This window comes from Natrix helvetica (assembly GCF_964273705.1).
Source record: "Natrix helvetica genome assembly, chromosome: 4".
NCBI classification, from domain to species: Eukaryota; Metazoa; Chordata; class Lepidosauria; order Squamata; family Natricidae; genus Natrix; species Natrix helvetica.
In genome coordinates, this window is record NC_138550.1 from 4,987,088 (window position 1) to 5,004,514 (window position 17,427).

Sequence of the window (17,427 nt, forward strand, 5' to 3'; positions counted from 1 at the left end):
CTGGAAGTCCAGAAGTGGGCCTGTTTCCGGATTCTGAAGGGCTTCCGGAGCCCGAGCGAGACCGTTTTCACCCTCCCGGAGGCTCGAGAAAACCCTCCGGAACCTGGGGAGGGTGAAAATGCCCCCACCCGCCTGCCATGGTGCAGGAGGCCAAGTACGCCATGTCCCCCAGCAACGAGGCAGAGAACTGGTTGCTAAAAATTTTCAATCCCACCCCTGCTGACTCATAAAACTTCAGTTGGCTAAAACTTTAGAGACACGCCCCCCCCCCTCTTCCCTACGGTGCTCACCTTCTCTAAATATGTGTAGGTCCAAGATTTGCCGTCCGCAAACATTCTGGATGTGATTCTGCCCGCTTGATCGTATTCCATTCTTTCGGACATAGTACCCCTTTGGATCCCGGCTATATGCCCTCCGGAGGAATAGGTGACATTCACCCCGTTCAGACGACTGCTGGGAGACCAGAGCGTAGGCCGTCCCGCCTGGTCGTAGAGAATGCGCAGAGTGAATTTCCGGTGGTCGTCGTAAATCTTCTCGGTTCGTGTCACGCGGTCGAAGTCAAGGGACAACAAATTTCGGTTATGAACCTGCCGAAAGAAGAATTAGGACAATGATCGAAAGCTTTAGTAAGATGGGAATAATTAACTATTATTGGTGGTTCAGAACCATCTCTTTGGTTTCCCCTGAAATGGCCAAGAGGGTTTTTGCATATTTGCAAAATACTCTTATATAAGATCCCAAAGATGTTTTTTTTTTCAAGAGGCGACTGGAGTTTTTCTAGTTTTTCTTTCGAAGACGTTTCGCTTCTCATCCGAGAAGCTTCCTCAGCTCTGACTGGATGGTGGGGAATGGAAGGATTGATACTCCTTGCAACAGTTTCCTTACAACTCCTTTCAACAGTCCCAAGAAGGCTCCATTTGCACCACTCAGGTGACGCTGAGGACACAGACAAACCTCCAAGTGGCCTCAACAACTTGCTAAAAGGATGCAAATGACCAGCTGTCTGCAAGGAGTATAAATGGCAACGGTCCACTCACCCTCAGCCTGCGTCCGAACACGGTGATCTGGCCTCTGGATTGTTCTTTCCGTTGCCTCCACTCGACCAGGTTGAGGCCGTTGTCAATGGGCAGAGTCACGTTCCTCTTCCCCACGGTGGGGTTGACCGTGCCTGCCAGGAGGTGGGGTTCAGTCTGGAGAGCCACCTCCATGCCATTAGCCAACATCAGGCGGAGAGAGCCATCTGCCCCAATGTAGTAACTGTTGCGCACTTGATCTACACAAGGGGTGAAAAAAAAACCCACGACAACGACGTTAGATTGGCAGCCAACCAGGGGGTGAGTTCTGGCTACTGCTACTGCCGTCTCCGCACACATGCGCAGTACTAAAAAAAAATGCTTCCGTGCATGCCCAGAACCGGTTTGGGGGCGTGGAAGGCTGAGTTACTACCTACTCGGCTGGACGGGTCCGAATCAATTGGAACCCACCGTCCGCAGCTAACATTAGTTATGTAAAGGAAACATGAATCAAAGCAGATCGGGAAATCTGAGTGCTTTATTGATCAGGATTCAGAGTGGTTCACCAATAAAGGAGAATGTTTGTAGCTTAGGGTTGAAGTGAGAGGTCCACTTGGTGTGGAGCAGACACGCTCAGCCGCAGCTCACGCAAGTGGGGATTGGGCACCTGTGGGTTCGCCCGCCGCTTCCATGGCCCAGTTCTGAATGGGTCTCTTCCCCAGGAGTGATCTGTGACCTGGGGACTGGGGACGCCTGCCTTAGAGAAAAAGCTGGAGAAAGTCTCTCTTGAACGGAAGGTATAAATAAAAGAATCCTAATGTTGAACGCTGTTTCTGAGTTTGTTAAATCTAACCACTGTATGAAGATTCTGAAAGGACTTTGGGCCCATCACCAGGAGACATGAGTTCTAGTCCCATTTTAGGCATGCAAGATGGCTCGATGATTTTGAGCCAGTTACCAGGAGACAGTGAGTTCTAGTCCCGCCTTAGGCATGAAAGCCAGCTGGGTGACTTTGGGCCAGTTACCAGGAGAGGGTGAGTTCTAGTCCCAAGTTAGGCATGAAAGCCGGCTGGGTGAGTTTGGGACATGAAAAACCAGCAGGGTGATACTGGGCCATTTACCAGGAGAGGGTGAGTTCTAGTCCCATCTTAGGCATGAAAGTTAGCTAGGTGACTTTCGGCCAGTTACCTGGAGACAGTAAGTTCTAATCCCGTCTTAGGTATGAAAGCTGGCTAGGTGATTTTGGGCCAATTACCAGGAGAGAGTGAATTCTAGTCCTTCCTTAGGCATGGAAGCCAGCTGGGTGACTTTGGGCTAGTTACCAGGAGAGAGTAAGTTCTAGTTCTACTTTACGTATGAAAGCCGGCTGTAGTGGTGGGTTCCTATCAGTTTGGACTGGTTCAGCCAGTTGCTGCCGGTTCCAGCGACCCAGGCCTTCCATGCCCCCGAACCGGTTTTCTGGGTGGCAGCATAGGTAATGATTTAAGAACTGACCAGCTGCTACGATGATGTAATGCTGGGAATGAGTCAGCAAGGTTTTTTGGCTGATATCACTTTAAGAGCCTGTATTAAGAAGAGGCCCTGTCGGGTCATGTCTCTTTTTCCGTGTGTGTGCCTCCAAGCTGTAATTGCTGATTGTTCTTTGATTGAGGTCTGACTAAAGTATGTGTATGTATACATTCTTTGTGGATAAAACCACTATTTAAATACAGTAACCTCTTGTTTACTGCATTTGCTATCCTACCTTAGGATTAGGCTATTTTAGGCTCTAAAATAAGACCATCTCTAACTGATTCAGCCGATTTAGAAAAAATTAAAATGGCAGATTAATACTTGGAAGGAAAATTCAGCTCTACCCCAGGAGTCTAATTAAGCAACAGAAAGCACTTTTAGGACTCTTTGGGGAGTTAATTGAACAGGCCCAGATTTAAACAGCCAGAACTAAGTAAACGTCTATAATAATTGTCTCCTGATTGAGCATCTCAACATTCAGTGTCACTTTGGGCCTTTACTCCTGAGTCGATCCCTGTTCCTTAACGGTTCCCTTCTCGTGGCAGCTCTACGCATGCGCACACTGGGAACAAGCTCCAGCTGTTCTTCTGCCCCACAGATGTCTGACTCCGAAGGCAGCTGATAACTGTCGGACAGCGCTGGACCCCTCTCTGCCTCCAACGCAGAGCCTTCATCGCAGCCTTCCCCAGACTTCAGGACTGGCCCAGGTTCCTCCCCAACCTCCTCACTGTCTGAGTCTCCCACCAGCTCTGCTGGCCGCTGGTGGGCCACAACAGGCAATTGTCGAAATAGGTTGGGTTTACCTTGCAGGAGGGTGTAGTAGGCCCCTGAGGCGGAAAGGTTGGTGGTGATGGTTACATCGTCCTTGCTGGAGGTCTCAATCTGGACGTGGACAGAGCTGTCCGTATCGCTCCGGAAAGTGGTGACTTGACCGGTTGGGAAAGTGATGTTAGTGAGGTGTCCAAAACTGTCATATCTGGGAAAGAGACGTACGAACACGAATTAAGGAGCGGGAAGGGAGAGATAAACCGAAGGGAATCTCCTAGGGCAAAGCATCCAATGTCCTTCTTCCTTGACTGAAAATGTGGTGCTTTTCGGTTAAGGAAGCAGGACATGTCACCGATTTTAATAAAGGGCTTCACTCGTGATCAACACTTTTGACATTTCTAGCGTGTCTGTCTTGTGGGGGGACTTGTGCAAATTAAGGGTGACATTTCACCTAGGCTATGTGTCCGCGGGTTCCCTTGGTGGAGAAGGTTTCACAGCGAGAAGGATTAATATTCCTTTTCACGGCTGTTTTTAATTAGACACGAGGTGCAAAATGTTCCTGCTCAAACAGAAACTTCTTTGCAATTGAAAAGGCAGCATAGAATGAAATCCTAAGTGTAGGTGAGTTTCCTTCCTTCCTTCCTCTCTCCCTTTCCTTTCCTTTCCTTCTTTCCTTTACGCTTTCTCCTTTCCTTTCTCTTTCCCTCCCCGTCCTTTCAAATCAAGTTGAACTCCCCACACCTATTCTGACCTAGGTTGCACCAAATCACGAAGCAGACTCCTTGTCCCGACAAAACCCCTTTTTTATTCAGCTCATGTGCATTCCTCTCATTCACCTCCAACAAAGTCCCAGCAAATAGTCTTTCGAGGGTGAATTGACAACCACAGACCTTATCAGGCTTGGAGAGCTGCCAGGAAGAAAATACTTGGCAAGGAGTCTCTGAGAGTCAGGAACAAATCTTCACAGTAATTAAATGAACTAATTGTCTCCTGCAAACTCCACTCCCCTCTTTTATTCACTATGGGAGGGGCCATTCACCATCCAACTGTGTCTTTACTCCTGAGTCGGCCCTTGTTTCTTAGCTGTTTCCTTCTCCTGGCAGCTCTATGTGCATGTGCACACTGGGAACAGGCTCCAGCTGTTCTTCTGCCCCACTGATCTCCAACTCCGAAGGCAGCTGATAACTGTCAGACGCCCTGGCCTCCTCTCTGCCTCCGACACAGAGCCCTCCTCAGAGCCTTCCCCAGACTCCAGGACTGGCCCATGTTCCTCCCCAACATCCTCACTGTTTGAGTCTCCCACCAGCTCTGCTGGCCAACCACAGTAACATTTCAAGTTTCAGATCTTTCTATCTGGGAAAGTCATTCTAGATCAGGAGTGTCAAACTCAGGGCCCAAGGGCTGGATGCGTCACGAGCTGGCCACGCCCATGCCTGGTTTAGTGAAGGGGAAAAGAGTCCTGACATGTGATGTGATGCAGCCGTGACAACGTGGGTTTGACACCCCTGTTCTAGATCACTGTTTTTCTGGATACCTTCATGGAATACAGTCTCACAAGAGTGCTGACAGCCCACAAAACTAAGGGCCCATCAAAAAAGGACACACGAGGCTATTATGTTGGCATGTTATCATTTCTCCGATGGTCAGACAGAAGCATCCGATTCAGACAAAATCCAGAGGAAAATATCAGCAAAATCATCGTGAAATGAAATCAGGCTGCAAACCATCATTAAATGCAGCCTGGTGCCTGAATGCTCAAAAGTGAAGTCATGTGTGACCACAGAGAGAGGAGGGGGGGGAGGACAGTCTAGATGACCTCTGAGGGAACCCTTCTGGTCCCGATACAGATAGTCCTCGACTCACGACCACACTTGAGTCTGAAAAGTGTAAGTCGAGGACTCCCTTTCTCCAACGTTCGGTTTAATGTTCCAAGTTTGAAAACGTCATCTCGAGATATACTCACTCGTAAAATGTAGTCCACCCATTTTCATTGCTCTTGGTAGCTAGGAGGCCCGAGTTGCCATGATAGGTCATCATGGCTATCTCTTGGCCTTGCGCGGTCACACTCTTGAGGGCGCTGTTGGTGCCCATCGTCAGCCAATAGACCTGGCCATCTGGCACCACCAGCCACAGCGGCATCCCGGTCGAATCTCTCCGGATGTTAACCAAATTTCCATTGTTGTCGGTCACGAGGGTGATGTCGCCATCCCCGGTGTAGGTGAAGTTGTACAGGTAATCTCCGGTCGGGAGGCTCTGCGTGAAAACGTGCTTGCCGCTGGCGTCAAACAGGTAGAGTTCCTGATCGATGGGTGAGGATAATTCGTACAGGTTCTGGTTATTCAGGAAAGGTTTGTTTCTCCGGATAAAACGGATACGGATGTTCCCGAGATCAGCTACGTACAGCTCCCCGTCCGCGCACACCGCGAGGGAAGATGGGGAGTTCAGCTTGGCGTCCTTGGCGTACCCGTCGTCCCCGGAGAAGCAATCGCAGTTGGCGTCGTTCTTGCAGTCGCAGCCGCTGGGGGCACCGGCGACCAGCGAGATTTCCCCGTTCGTGGTGACCTGTCGTATCCGGTTGATCTTCTTCTCGTCGGTCTCCGCGATGTACAGGACGCCGCTGTGCGAGACCGCCACCGCCGTGGCCGATTCCAACGTAGCATGAATAGCAACCTTGCTCAGAAGGAAGTGGTCGATCCCCGGGACTTGACAGTGCATCGGCCGTCCCGCCACAATGCGCACCTGGTGGTTTTCGGAAATCTGCAACACGACGTTGTTGTCCAGGACGTAGAGGGAATTGTCCATTGGGTTGACGGCCAGGTCGGTGGGCCACTCCAGACGAACCTTGCAAAACGAAAGGAAGAAAAGCGACGGGTGAGATTGATTCATTATTTTTCAGTTACTAGTAGTCCTCGACTTACGACCCCAATCAAGAGCGAAATATGCTAAGCAAGTTTGTTAAGGGAGTTGTGCTATGGATGTAATCCTGCCCACTTGATCGTATTCCATTCTTTTGAATATAGTACTCCTTTAGATCCCAGCTATATGACCTCTGGAGCAACAGGTGAGGTTCACCCCATGCGGACGAATGCTGGGAGACCAGAGCGTAGGCCGGCTCGCCTGGTCATAGAGAATATGTAGAGTGAATTTCCTTCCTTCCTTCCTTCCCTTCCCCTCTCTCTCTCTTTCCTTCCCTCTCTTTCTCCCTTTCCCCCTTCCCTTTCCTTTCGTTTCCTCTCTCACTTTTCTTTCCTTCCCTTTTGTTCCCTCTTTCACTTCCTTACCTCTCTCTCCCTTTTCTTCTCTTTCGTTCCCTCTCTCCCTTTCCTTTCCTTTCCTTTCCTTCCCTCTCTCCCTTTCCTTTCCTTTCCTTTTATTCTCTCTCTCTTTCCTTTCCTTTCATTCTCTCTCTCTCCCTTTCTTTTCCTTTCGTTCTCTCTCTCTTTCTTTTCCTTTCCTTCCCTCTCCTCTCTCTCCCTTTCCTTTCGTTCTCTCTTTCTCTTTCCTTTTCTTTCCTTCCCTCTCTCTTTCTTTTCCTTTCCTTTCATTCTCTCTCCCTTTCCTTTCCTTTCATTCTCTCTCTTTCCCTTCCCTTCCCTTCCTCTCCTCCTTTACTCACTTGCTCCTGGAAGAAACTCTGAAGGAAAAGAAGACATCTTCCTGGGGTTTGAAGATAATGCACTGAGCCACTATGGAGTTTTTGCTCAAGGTCAAGTGATCATTTGGACAAGACAAGATTTTCTCCCGGGAGACCATTTAAGACTCAGCGTAGTCTCTGGCATCGATTGATTGACTTAATGATTGATTGACAGATGTCAGGTCAGTGTCAACTCTCAAGTGACCACTGAGGTAGCATTTTTCCAAGATCTGTTTAAATCAGAGCTGCTTTATGTTTAATATAGAACATAAAGCAGCTCCAATTTAAACATATCTTGGAGAAAAATTATCTCAGTGGTCACTTAAGAGTTGACACTAGTTGACATCTGTCAATCAATTAATAAGTCAATCAATCAATGCCAGGAGACTAACCTGAGTCTTAAATTATGAAGTCTCCCCCACACCAATCCTTTGGGAAATTTTTTTTTTACTAAGAATGCTCTTTCATTAATCCTAATTTCCTTTTATTGAATCATCCCAAAGAGCCTTAATTCAACTTTAAAAGAAAACACAATCATTTTTTTTAAAAAAACTACACATTAAAGCTGCTGAAAGTTGAGAGAATGTGCTATGATGGTCCTTTCTTAGCAGGAAATCTTTGTTTTAGAGGTGTTCTGACGGAGGTTTCCCAAGAGCATGAAGCAAACTCCTTGTCCTGACAAAACCCCCTTTTATTAATTTACTATGAATTCTGCTCATTCACATCCTCCCTTTTGTTTCAAGGGAGGATTTACAGTCACAGACCTTCTCTGGCTTGGAGAGCTGCCAAGCCGATCTCTGCAAAACGTAGCAAGTTCTTGGAGAGTCACGAACCAATTAAACGAACTAATTGTCTCCTGCAAACTCCACTCCCCTTTCGCTCCTCTTTTATTTCCTCTGGGAGGGGCCATTCATCCTCCACCTATGGCCTTACTCCCAAGTCAACCCCTGTTCTTTAGCTGTTCCCTTCATCTGTCAACTCTGCTCATGCGCACACTGGGAACAGGCTCCAGCTGTTCTTCTGCCTCACTGATGACTGACTCCGAAGGCAGCTGATAACTGTCGGACGGCCCTGGCCCCCTCTCTGCCTCCAACGCAGAGTCCTCATCAGATCCTTCCCCAGACTCCAGGACTGGCCCATCTTCCTCCCCAACCTCCTCACTGTCCGAATCTGCTGCCAGCTTCTCTTACCACTGGCGGGCCACAACAAGAGGTTGGTTATTACTGGAAGTAATAAACAGTTTTACTGAAAGAAAAACCAGCTGATTGTTTTGAGGCGACCACCCAAGGAGAATCTCTCTCAATGTGCACATTTTCCTGTTGATGTTCGTTTTTATTTTGTCTTGTTTGGTTTCATTCTTTTGGCAAAAAGGAGGTTTCTACCGGGGGAATGGCACTCTGAAATAGTGGCTCTTAAACTGTGTGTGTGTGTGTGTCATTTGGGCATATTTTGAGGTAATAGAAGAATTTGCAATTGCTCATTTCGAGTTATGGATACAATTTGGGACTTGGAGTCTGAATAAACAGAATTAACAGAAGTTGGAAGGGACCTTGGAGGTCTTCTAGTCCAACCCCTATACCCATTCAAACAAATGTTTGCCCAATCTCTTCTTAAAAACCTCCATTGATGGGGCATCCACAACCAAGTTGTTCCACTGGTTAATTTCCCCAGAATCAGTAAATTTCTCCTTAATTCCAGGTTGCTTCTCTCCTTGATTAGTTTCCATCCATTGATTCTTGTCCTGCCTTCAGGTGGCTTTGGAGAAGAGGTTGACTCCCTCTTCTTTGTGGCAGCCCCTGAGATATTGGAAGGCTGCTATCATGTCATCTCTAATTCTTCTTCTCATTAAACTAGACATGCCCAATTCCAGAAACCGTTCTTCGTATGTTTTAGCCTTCAGTCCCCTAATCCTCTTTATTGCTCTTCTCTATACTCTTTCTAGAATATGACAGGTTTTTTTGGGGGGGATAAGGACATTATTTGAAAGCAGGAAACCTACTGCCATCAATAGCCTCCCACTGCCCAGTACAATCCCACAGAGTTGGCCTCCTCAGGGTGCCGTCGGCCAGACAGTGTCGGCTGGTGACCCCCAGGGGGAGAGCCTTCTCTGTGGGAGCGCCTTCCCTCTGGAATGAGCTGCCCCCGGAGCTTCGCATAATCCCTGACCTCCGGTCCTTCCGACGTGCCCTAAAAAGTTGGCTTTTCCAGCAAGCCGGCCTGGCCTGTTAATTTTAACTTATTTCAAATGTATTGTCTTTTAAATTCGGTTGTTGTTTTGGATATGTATATACTTTTTAAACTTTGGGATGTGTGTTTTTTAATGTTGTACGCCGCCCTGAGTCCTTTTGGAGAAGGGCGGCATATAAATACAAATAAACAGAAACAGAAACAGGAAAAGGGGATAGTTGGATTGAACAGTCTAAGGACTACTGCTCTAAAGTTATCCTGTCCAGATGTTCTATCTTCTGTAACAAAGAAGAGGGGTGTGTGTGTCAGCTTATTCTCCAAAGCACCTGAAGGCAGGACAAGAAGCAACGGATGGAAAGTAATCCAGGAGAGAAGCGATCTAGAACTAAGGAGAAATTTACTGACAGTGAGAACAATCAACCAGTGCAAACTACTTGCCTCTAGAAGTTGTGGATGCTTCAACACTGGAGGTTTTTAAGATGAGATTGGGCAGCCATTCGTCAGAAAATGGTATAGGCCACGGGGTTGGACTAGAAGACCTCCAAGGGCCCTTCCAACTCTGTTATTCTGTTATACCTACAAAGGAACATCTGGCATGTGACCTCATCCATAGTCTTGGCCCCGAGCCAACTAGATGAGGATTTGCGCTTTAACTAGCTAATTAAGCTAAAACCAAGTAATTTACAGATAAATTCTCCATTCAACCAAGATCAACTTCTGGGTCTTCATGTAGATACCTGCGCAGTTTCCTTGGCAACAACATATCATTGTATTTTTCTGGGATACTTTTCAATTTCCTTTGCCTTGAAAGTCAAATACTTTTTTTTTGGGGGGGGGGGGGGGGAGGGAAATCCCTTCCTCTTTCTGTTCGCCCCCATGACATCATCCTGTCAAGATATTCCTTCGGGTGGGGATTTCAACCCAATCAAAACGTGTTTCTGGCTTTTGTTCCTTTCTCTTCTGGCTTTGCAACGGATGCCTTTCAAGCAGAGCAATGATTAATTAAGCCCATTATTCCATTTGGGGGCAGTTCTACATTTTAGCCAAGGGAAAGTAAATACCCCACAACCGGAGGCATGGACCTCCTCTTGAGCTTTCCAAAGAAACCCAGGAACCATTACCTGGACTTCAGTAAGGCTTTTGATAAGGTAGACCATAACCTACTACTAAATAAAGTAGAAGAATGTGGGTTAGACAGCATCACCACCAGATGGATTCGTAACTGGCTGACCAACCGCACTCAACGTGTAGTCCTCAATGGAACTGCATCTACATGGAGGGAAGTATGCAGTGGAGTACCCCAAGGCTCTGTTTTAGGCCCAGGACTCTTCAACATCTTCATCAATGATTTGGATGAGGGAATAAATGGGGAACTCATCAAATTTGCAGATGACACCAAGCTGGCAGGAATAGCCAACACTCCAGAAGATAGGCTTAAGATACAGAAGGATCTTGACAAACTTGAACATTGGGCACTATCTAATAAAATGAAATTCAATGGTGAAAAGAGTAAGGTTCTACATTTAGGCAACAAAAACGGAACGCACAGGTACAGTATAGGTGATACCTTACTCAGTAGTAGTAACTGTGAAAGGGATCTTGGAGTCCTAGTGGACAACCATTTAAATAGGAGCCAGCAGTGTGCAGCAGCTGCCAAAAAAGCCAACACAGTTCTAGGCTGCATCAACAGAGGGATAGAATCAAGATCACATGAAGTGTTAATACCACTTTATAAGGCCTTGGTAAGGCCACACTTGGAATACGGCATCCAGTTCTGGTCGCCACGATGTAGAAAAGATGTGGAGACTCTAGAAAGAGTGCAGAGAAGAGCAACAAAGAGGATTAGGGGACTGGAGATGAAAACATGTGAAGAACGGTTGCAGGAACTGGGTATGTTTAGCTTAAGAGAAAGAAGGACTAGGGGAGACATGATAGCAGTGTTCCAATATCTCAGGGGTTGCCACAAAGAAGAGGGAGTCAAACTATTCTCCAAGGCACCTGAGGGTAGAACAAGAAGCAATGGGTGGAAACTAATCAAGGAGAGAAGCAACTTAGAACTCAGGAGAAACTTCCTGACAGTTAGAACAATTAATCAGTGGAACAGCTTGCCTCCAGAAGTTGTGAATGCTCCAACACTGGAAGTCTTTAAGAAGATGTTGGATAGCCATCTGTCTGAAACGGTATAGGGTTTCCTGCCTAGGCAGGGTGTTGGACTAGAAGACCTCCAAGGTCCCTTCCAACTCTGCTATTGTATTGTATTGTATTAAAGGCTTAAAAAGATACACTACAAATTGCTAGATGAATCAAAAATTGGAATTAAGGTTGCTGGGAGAAATAGCAACAACCTCAGGTGTGCAGATGATACCACTCTAAGGGCAGAAAGTGAAGAGGAACTAAAGAGCCTCTTGATGCGGATGAAGGAGGAGAGTGCAAAAGTTGGCTTGAAACTCAACATTAAGAAAACTGAGATCACAGCATCCGGCCCTCTCAATTCCTGGGAAATAGATGGGGAAGAAATGGAGGTAGTGACAGGTTTTATTTTCCTGAACTCCCAGATCACTGCAGATGGGGACTGCAGCCAAGAAATTAAAAGACGCTTGCTCCTGGAGAGGAAAGTGATGGCAAATCTACACAGCAGACTAAAAAGCAGAGACATCCCCCTGCCAACCAAAGTGCGTATAATAAAGGCTGTGGTTTTCCCAGTTGCAATGGATGGCTGTGAAGGATGGACCATAAGGAAGGCTGAGCGCCAAAGAATGGAGGCCTTTGAACTCTGGTGCTGGAGAAGAAGACTCCTGCATTGATTCCCTTGGACTGCAAGGTAATCCAACCGGTCAGTCCTAGAGGAGATCAACCCTGACTGCTCTTTAGAAGGCCAGATCCTGAAGGGGAAACTCAAATGCTTTGGCCACCTGATGAGAAGGAAGGACTCCCTGGAGAAGAGCCTCATGCTGGGAACGATGGAGGGAATATGAAGAAGAAGGGAGGACAGAGAAGGAGGTGGCTGGACGGAGTCACTGAAGCAGTTGGTGTGAGCTTAAATGGACTCCAGAGGATGGTAGAGGACAGGAAGGCCTGGAGGAACGTTGTCCATGGGATCGCGATACGACTTCGCAACTAACAGCAACAACAACAACAAAATGCTCCTTTCCTGGAAGTGTTAATGGGTCCCAGTGGGTCAAGACTACTGATGGAAGAGGAATATTTGTCGCTCAGGGTTGGACGGTATGGTCCTTGGTGCTCTCTGAGCTTGGGGTTTTTCTTGCAGACGTTTCATTGCCAAATGGTGCACTGATGATGTTACCTAGTTTGGTAATGAGATGCTGTGAGGTGGGATGGGCTGAGAGAGAGAGAGAGAGTGACTGGCCCCAAAGTCACCCAGTTGGCTTTCATGCCTAAGGCAGGACTAGAAGTCACTATTTCTTGGTGATTGGCCCAGAGTCACCCAGTTGTCTATTATGCCTAAAGGTGGGACTAGAAACTCCTGGTGATTGGCCCAAAATCACAGAGTTGGCTATAAAGCTGGGACTAGAACTCCCCATCTCCTGGTGATTGGTCCAGAGTCACCCAGTTGGTTATCATGCCTAGAAGACTTCCACGGTCCCTTCCAACTCTCCTATTGTATTGTATTGTATTGACTAGAACTCACCACCTCCCGGTGATTGGTCCAGAGTCACCCAGTTGGCTATCATGCCTAAAGGTGGGACTAGAACTCACCATCTCCCGGTGATTGGTCCAGAGTTACCCAGTTGGCTATCATGCCTAAAGGTGGGACTAGAACTCACCACCTCCTGGTGATTGGTCCACAGTCACCCAGTTGGTTATCATGCCTAGAAGACTTCCACAGTCCCTTCCAACTCTCCTATTGTATTGTATTGTATTGACTAGAACTCACCATCTCCCGGTGATTGGTCCAGAGTCACCCAGTTGGCTATCATGCCTAAAGGTGGGACTAGAACTCACCATCTCCCGGTGATTGGTCCAGAGTTACCCAGTTGGCTATCGTGTCTAAAGGTGGGACTAGAACTCACCACCTCCTGGTGATTGGTCCACAGTCACCCAGTTGGCTATCATGCCTAAAGGTGGGACTAGAACGCACCATCTCCTGGTGATTGGTCCAGAGTCACCCAGTTGGCTATCGTGTCTAAAGGTGGGACTAGAACTCACCACCTCCTGGTGATTGGTCCACAGTCACCCAGTTGGCTATCATGCCTAAAGGTGGGACTAGAACTCACCACCTTCTGGTGATTGGTCCAGAGTTGGCTATCATGCCTAAGTGGGACCCAAAGTCACCTAGCCAACTTTCATGCCTAAGCCATATACCAAACGGACTCTCCTTTAATATTATAATGTTTAAGAAAGTAAAATAAAGTAATAAAAACAAAATGTAGCTTAACTGTATTCTGTAAGACTTTCACCCCCCCCCCCTTAATGACCCTGTAATCCCTTGCATTGGGATAGATTCGGGGGTGACTGAGTGGAGCTGAGCATTTGCTGGCGGGTCCCCTTCCTGACGCCTACGTGGAGCTCACAGCAAATATTTTCTCTTTGCGCCCAGAGAGAGAAACATCCGCCGCTACCAAGGATCGAAATCGCAGGCTCCTGATTTTGCGGCCTACCGTATTCGGTGAAGCCTATCTCCAGAAAAATCCAGAGCGAGCCCAAAACAGACCTAAAATAACCCAGCAACCAAGCCTGCGCCAACCTTCTCTCGGCAGAACGGAAAGCCGAGTTTGCCGATGCGGAATTAACAACTGTTCCCCGCAGAGTCCGCAAAGCAAGTGACCTTTGTAGGCCTGTCATTTTTAGCGAGCTCGTAAATGGCAGGCCCTGGGGGTAGCCCAGCAATCTTTTCAAATTAGAGGAAGGAAGGACGAAAGGAGAAGGAGAAGGGCCAGGTGGACAAGAGAGAATTATACGGGTGGTTAAAGAAAGGGAAGGACTCCCCATTGGGGTTCTATTGTGCCGAAGGAAAAGTATTCAAGAGAACCAGCCAATCCCCGTTTTTAGCGGAACAAAAAAAAAATTTCCTCGAATCATTTCAATAATAAGGTCAGGCATATTTGTATTTAGAAGCGACGGCTGCAGGATGGAATCCCAATTGGATATGATGCCTGTCCTCAATTCCTAAACTTTAGGCAACCTCAGATATGCCTGCCGTAGCCTGGAAATTCAGTTTTAAAATATAAATCTATAGATATATAGATGTTTTTAAAAAGCAGCCTTCAGCAGCGGGAGTTTAAAAAGCTCAGCGTGAGAGCCTTCGCTCACAAGCCGCCTGCCATCGAATGCAATTCAAAAATCCGCCATTTTCCCCGCAGTTGATAATTCGGGCCACCGTTTGCGAGATGTTGAATTGAACCTGCACGGCCAAATCCACAGTGCGCCAACTGCATTTTGGATGCTTGGAAACGGGAAACTGCATTCCTGACTGTTTGTAAGAGAACAGAACAGAATAGCAGAGTTGGAAGGGACCTTGGAGGTCTTCTAGTCAAACCCCTCTGCCCAGGCCCTATGCCATTTCAGACAAAGGGTGGTCCAATCTCTTCTTAAAAACCTCCAGTGATGGAGCCCCACAACTTCTGAAGGCAAGCCACTTGGGTGGGTTCCAACAGTCACGACTGCCGGTTTGCTCGTGACTGCGCCGCACGCATAAAAATTGCTCTGCATATGCGCAGAAGCAAAAAACAAGATGGCGGCGCCATAGGCAGGAGAACCGGTTCAGGGGCGTGGCAGGCCTGGGTCACTGCTGGTTCCAGCGAGACCAGGCCACCAAACCATTACCGCTTTTCCTTGAAGATGTTTGTTGTGGCCAGCCAGTGGAGCTGTCAGCAGATTCGGACAGTGAGGAGGTTGGGGAGGAACATGGGCCAGTTCTGGAGTCTGGGAAAGGCTCTGAGGAGGGCTCTGTGTTGGAGGCAGAGAGGGGGCCAGGGCCATCTGACAGTTATCAGCTGCCTTCAGAGTCAGAGATTAGTGAGGCAGAAGAACAGCTGGAACCTGTTCCCAGTGTGCGCATGCGCAGAGTTGCCAGAGGAAGGGAACAGCTAAAGGACAGGGGTTGACTTGGGAGTAAGGCCACAGGTGGACGATGAATGGCCCCTCCCATAGGAAATATAAGAAGAGCAAAAGGGGAGTGGAGTTTGCAGGAGACAATCAGTTTGCTTAATTGGTTTGTGACTCTCCGAGACTCCTTGCCAAGTTCTGCAGATCTCTGTCTGGCAGCTCTCCAAGCCAGAGAAGGTCTGTGACTGTAAATCCTCCCTCGAAAGACTGCTGGATGTGAATGAGCAGAATTCACAGTCAATTAATAAAAGGGTTTTTTGTTGGGACCAAGAGTTTGCTTCATGCTCTTGGGAAGCTGAGGTCAGAACAACATTTCGCTTCTCATCCAAGAAGCTTCTTCAGTTCTGACTGAAGATTCTTGGACGAGAAGCGAAACGTTTTCAAGGAAAAATAAAGCAAGTCCAGTTGTCTTTTTTTAAAACACACCTTGGGGACAACCATGACATGGATGACTGAGAATCTCCACAGACAAGTACCAAACAATAGAAGATATAATTCACTTGAAAAGAGGCATTTACACCATACAAAGGAACACAGAAAGGGCAAAAGAGGATAAAGAGAAAAATGATAACATGTGCAGACACCTGTGCCTACCTGAGAGATATCCATGACTGAATCACAGCTCAGAGGTCTGGTGGACGTCAGGTCATTAGAACCGAGGACGGTTGAGATGATTCCATTTTGGTCCACACGTCGGATCATCGTACCATCCACAAAATAAATAAACCCAAATTTATCCACCGTGATGCCTGTGGCGAGGAAACAAACTCAAGTCACAAAACTTAATCAAGCACTGCTTGGATATTAAAACGCTTGGGGAAAACTGCTAGAATAATAAAATTAAAAGTGAGAAAAAGTATTTTGAAGAAAAGACACTACAACCATAAAAATAAGAAAAAAAGAAGAAGAGAGGAGAATGGGGGGAAAGAAGAAAATTAAGAAGTGGAATCTTTGAGAGCCTAAGAGAAAATGGTTAGAGGAGGAGGAAGAGGAAGAAGACATATATTAGTAGATTAAAGGGAATAGTATTAAGATTGTTAACGTTATGTAGTTAATTAAGATATAAGGAAATTATAGTAACATTGCTAATCGTGGATGATTAATTAAATTAAATGCTCTCTATGTTAAAGTTGAATTTGAGGATATATGTTGCTTAGAGTAAAAATAGACCAACAGATGAAACATGAAATGATAATTTGGTTTAACATTGAAGGGACAATTAGTGATATTGTTTATGTATTACGGGGAAAATAAGTATAAGATGAAAAATATGGAAAGAGCATAATATGGCTGAAATTGGAAATAGAACTATGATGTAAAAATCGATTATGTATATGAGGGGATGTTAAAATAAAAAAAGACCTAGACAACACTTCGTTTATAAAATATGTCAAAATTTGTAATAAAAAAAAATTAAAACTTTGAAAAAAAAAATCACATTTGTTTTGTTGGGTCCTTGGTGCTCTCTGAACTGGGCTGTTTTCCTGCAGACGTTTCGTAACCCAACTAGGTAACATCATCAGGGTAGCAGGGAGTGGGGTTTGCTCTCTGGTTATATACTACTGCAGGGGTGTCCAAACTTGGGAACTTTAAGACTTGTGGACTTCAACTCCCAGAATTCCCCAGCCAGCCATGCTGGCTGGGGAATTCTGGGAGTTGAAGTCCACAAGTCTTAAAGTTCCCAAGTTTGGACACCCCTGAACTACTGGTTTGTCCTGTTGGTTGGGGTGTTCTTGGTGGTTCCTTGATTAGCCTGTTGTTTACTGTTTGTTTGTTAAACAATACCCAATTAACAGAAGTTGGCTGCCGCTGGTTCGGATCCGTTCGCCCATATTGTAATTCCAACCACCGACTGGGCCCGCCCACCTGCCTCAGTGCTATCCTGTCCTATGTATCTCACTCTTTGGCTCGCTTGCCCTGCCCACGCAACCCAGCTACCATATTTTTCAGATTATAAGACACACCTGACTATAAGACGGACCTAAATTTAGAAGGGGAAAACAACAACATTTTGGCCCATTTTGAGGCTTTTTTGGCCTGATTTGAGGCTTTTTTCAGCCCACATTTGAGGCTTTTGGGGGCCTGTTTTGGGGGCTTTTTTCAGCCCACATTTGAGGCTTTTGGGGGCCCATTTTGAGGCTTTCTTGGCCTGTTTTTGAGGCTTTTTCAGCCCACATTTGAGGCTTTTTGGGGCCTGTTTTTGAGGCTTTTTGCCCTGTTTTTCCCCCAAAAAAATGGGCCAAGAAA

The 17,427-nt window shown here is 46.8% G+C and overlaps 1 protein-coding gene across 1 annotated transcript in view; it reads right to left on the reverse strand.

Annotated features, from left to right (window-relative positions):
• The window catches only part of TENM4 (teneurin transmembrane protein 4), a 490,922-nt gene that overhangs the window by 11,665 nt on the left and 461,830 nt on the right, over positions 1-17,427 (reverse strand). The window contains exons 24-28 of the mRNA XM_081952366.1: positions 15,775-15,929; positions 5,257-6,134; positions 3,329-3,501; positions 1,038-1,273; positions 291-587 (exon numbers count right to left, since the gene is read on the reverse strand). Of these exons, the coding sequence (XP_081808492.1) occupies positions 291-587; positions 1,038-1,273; positions 3,329-3,501; positions 5,257-6,134; positions 15,775-15,929 (1,739 nt within the window). The remainder of the gene's footprint in view (positions 1-290; positions 588-1,037; positions 1,274-3,328; positions 3,502-5,256; positions 6,135-15,774; positions 15,930-17,427) is intronic.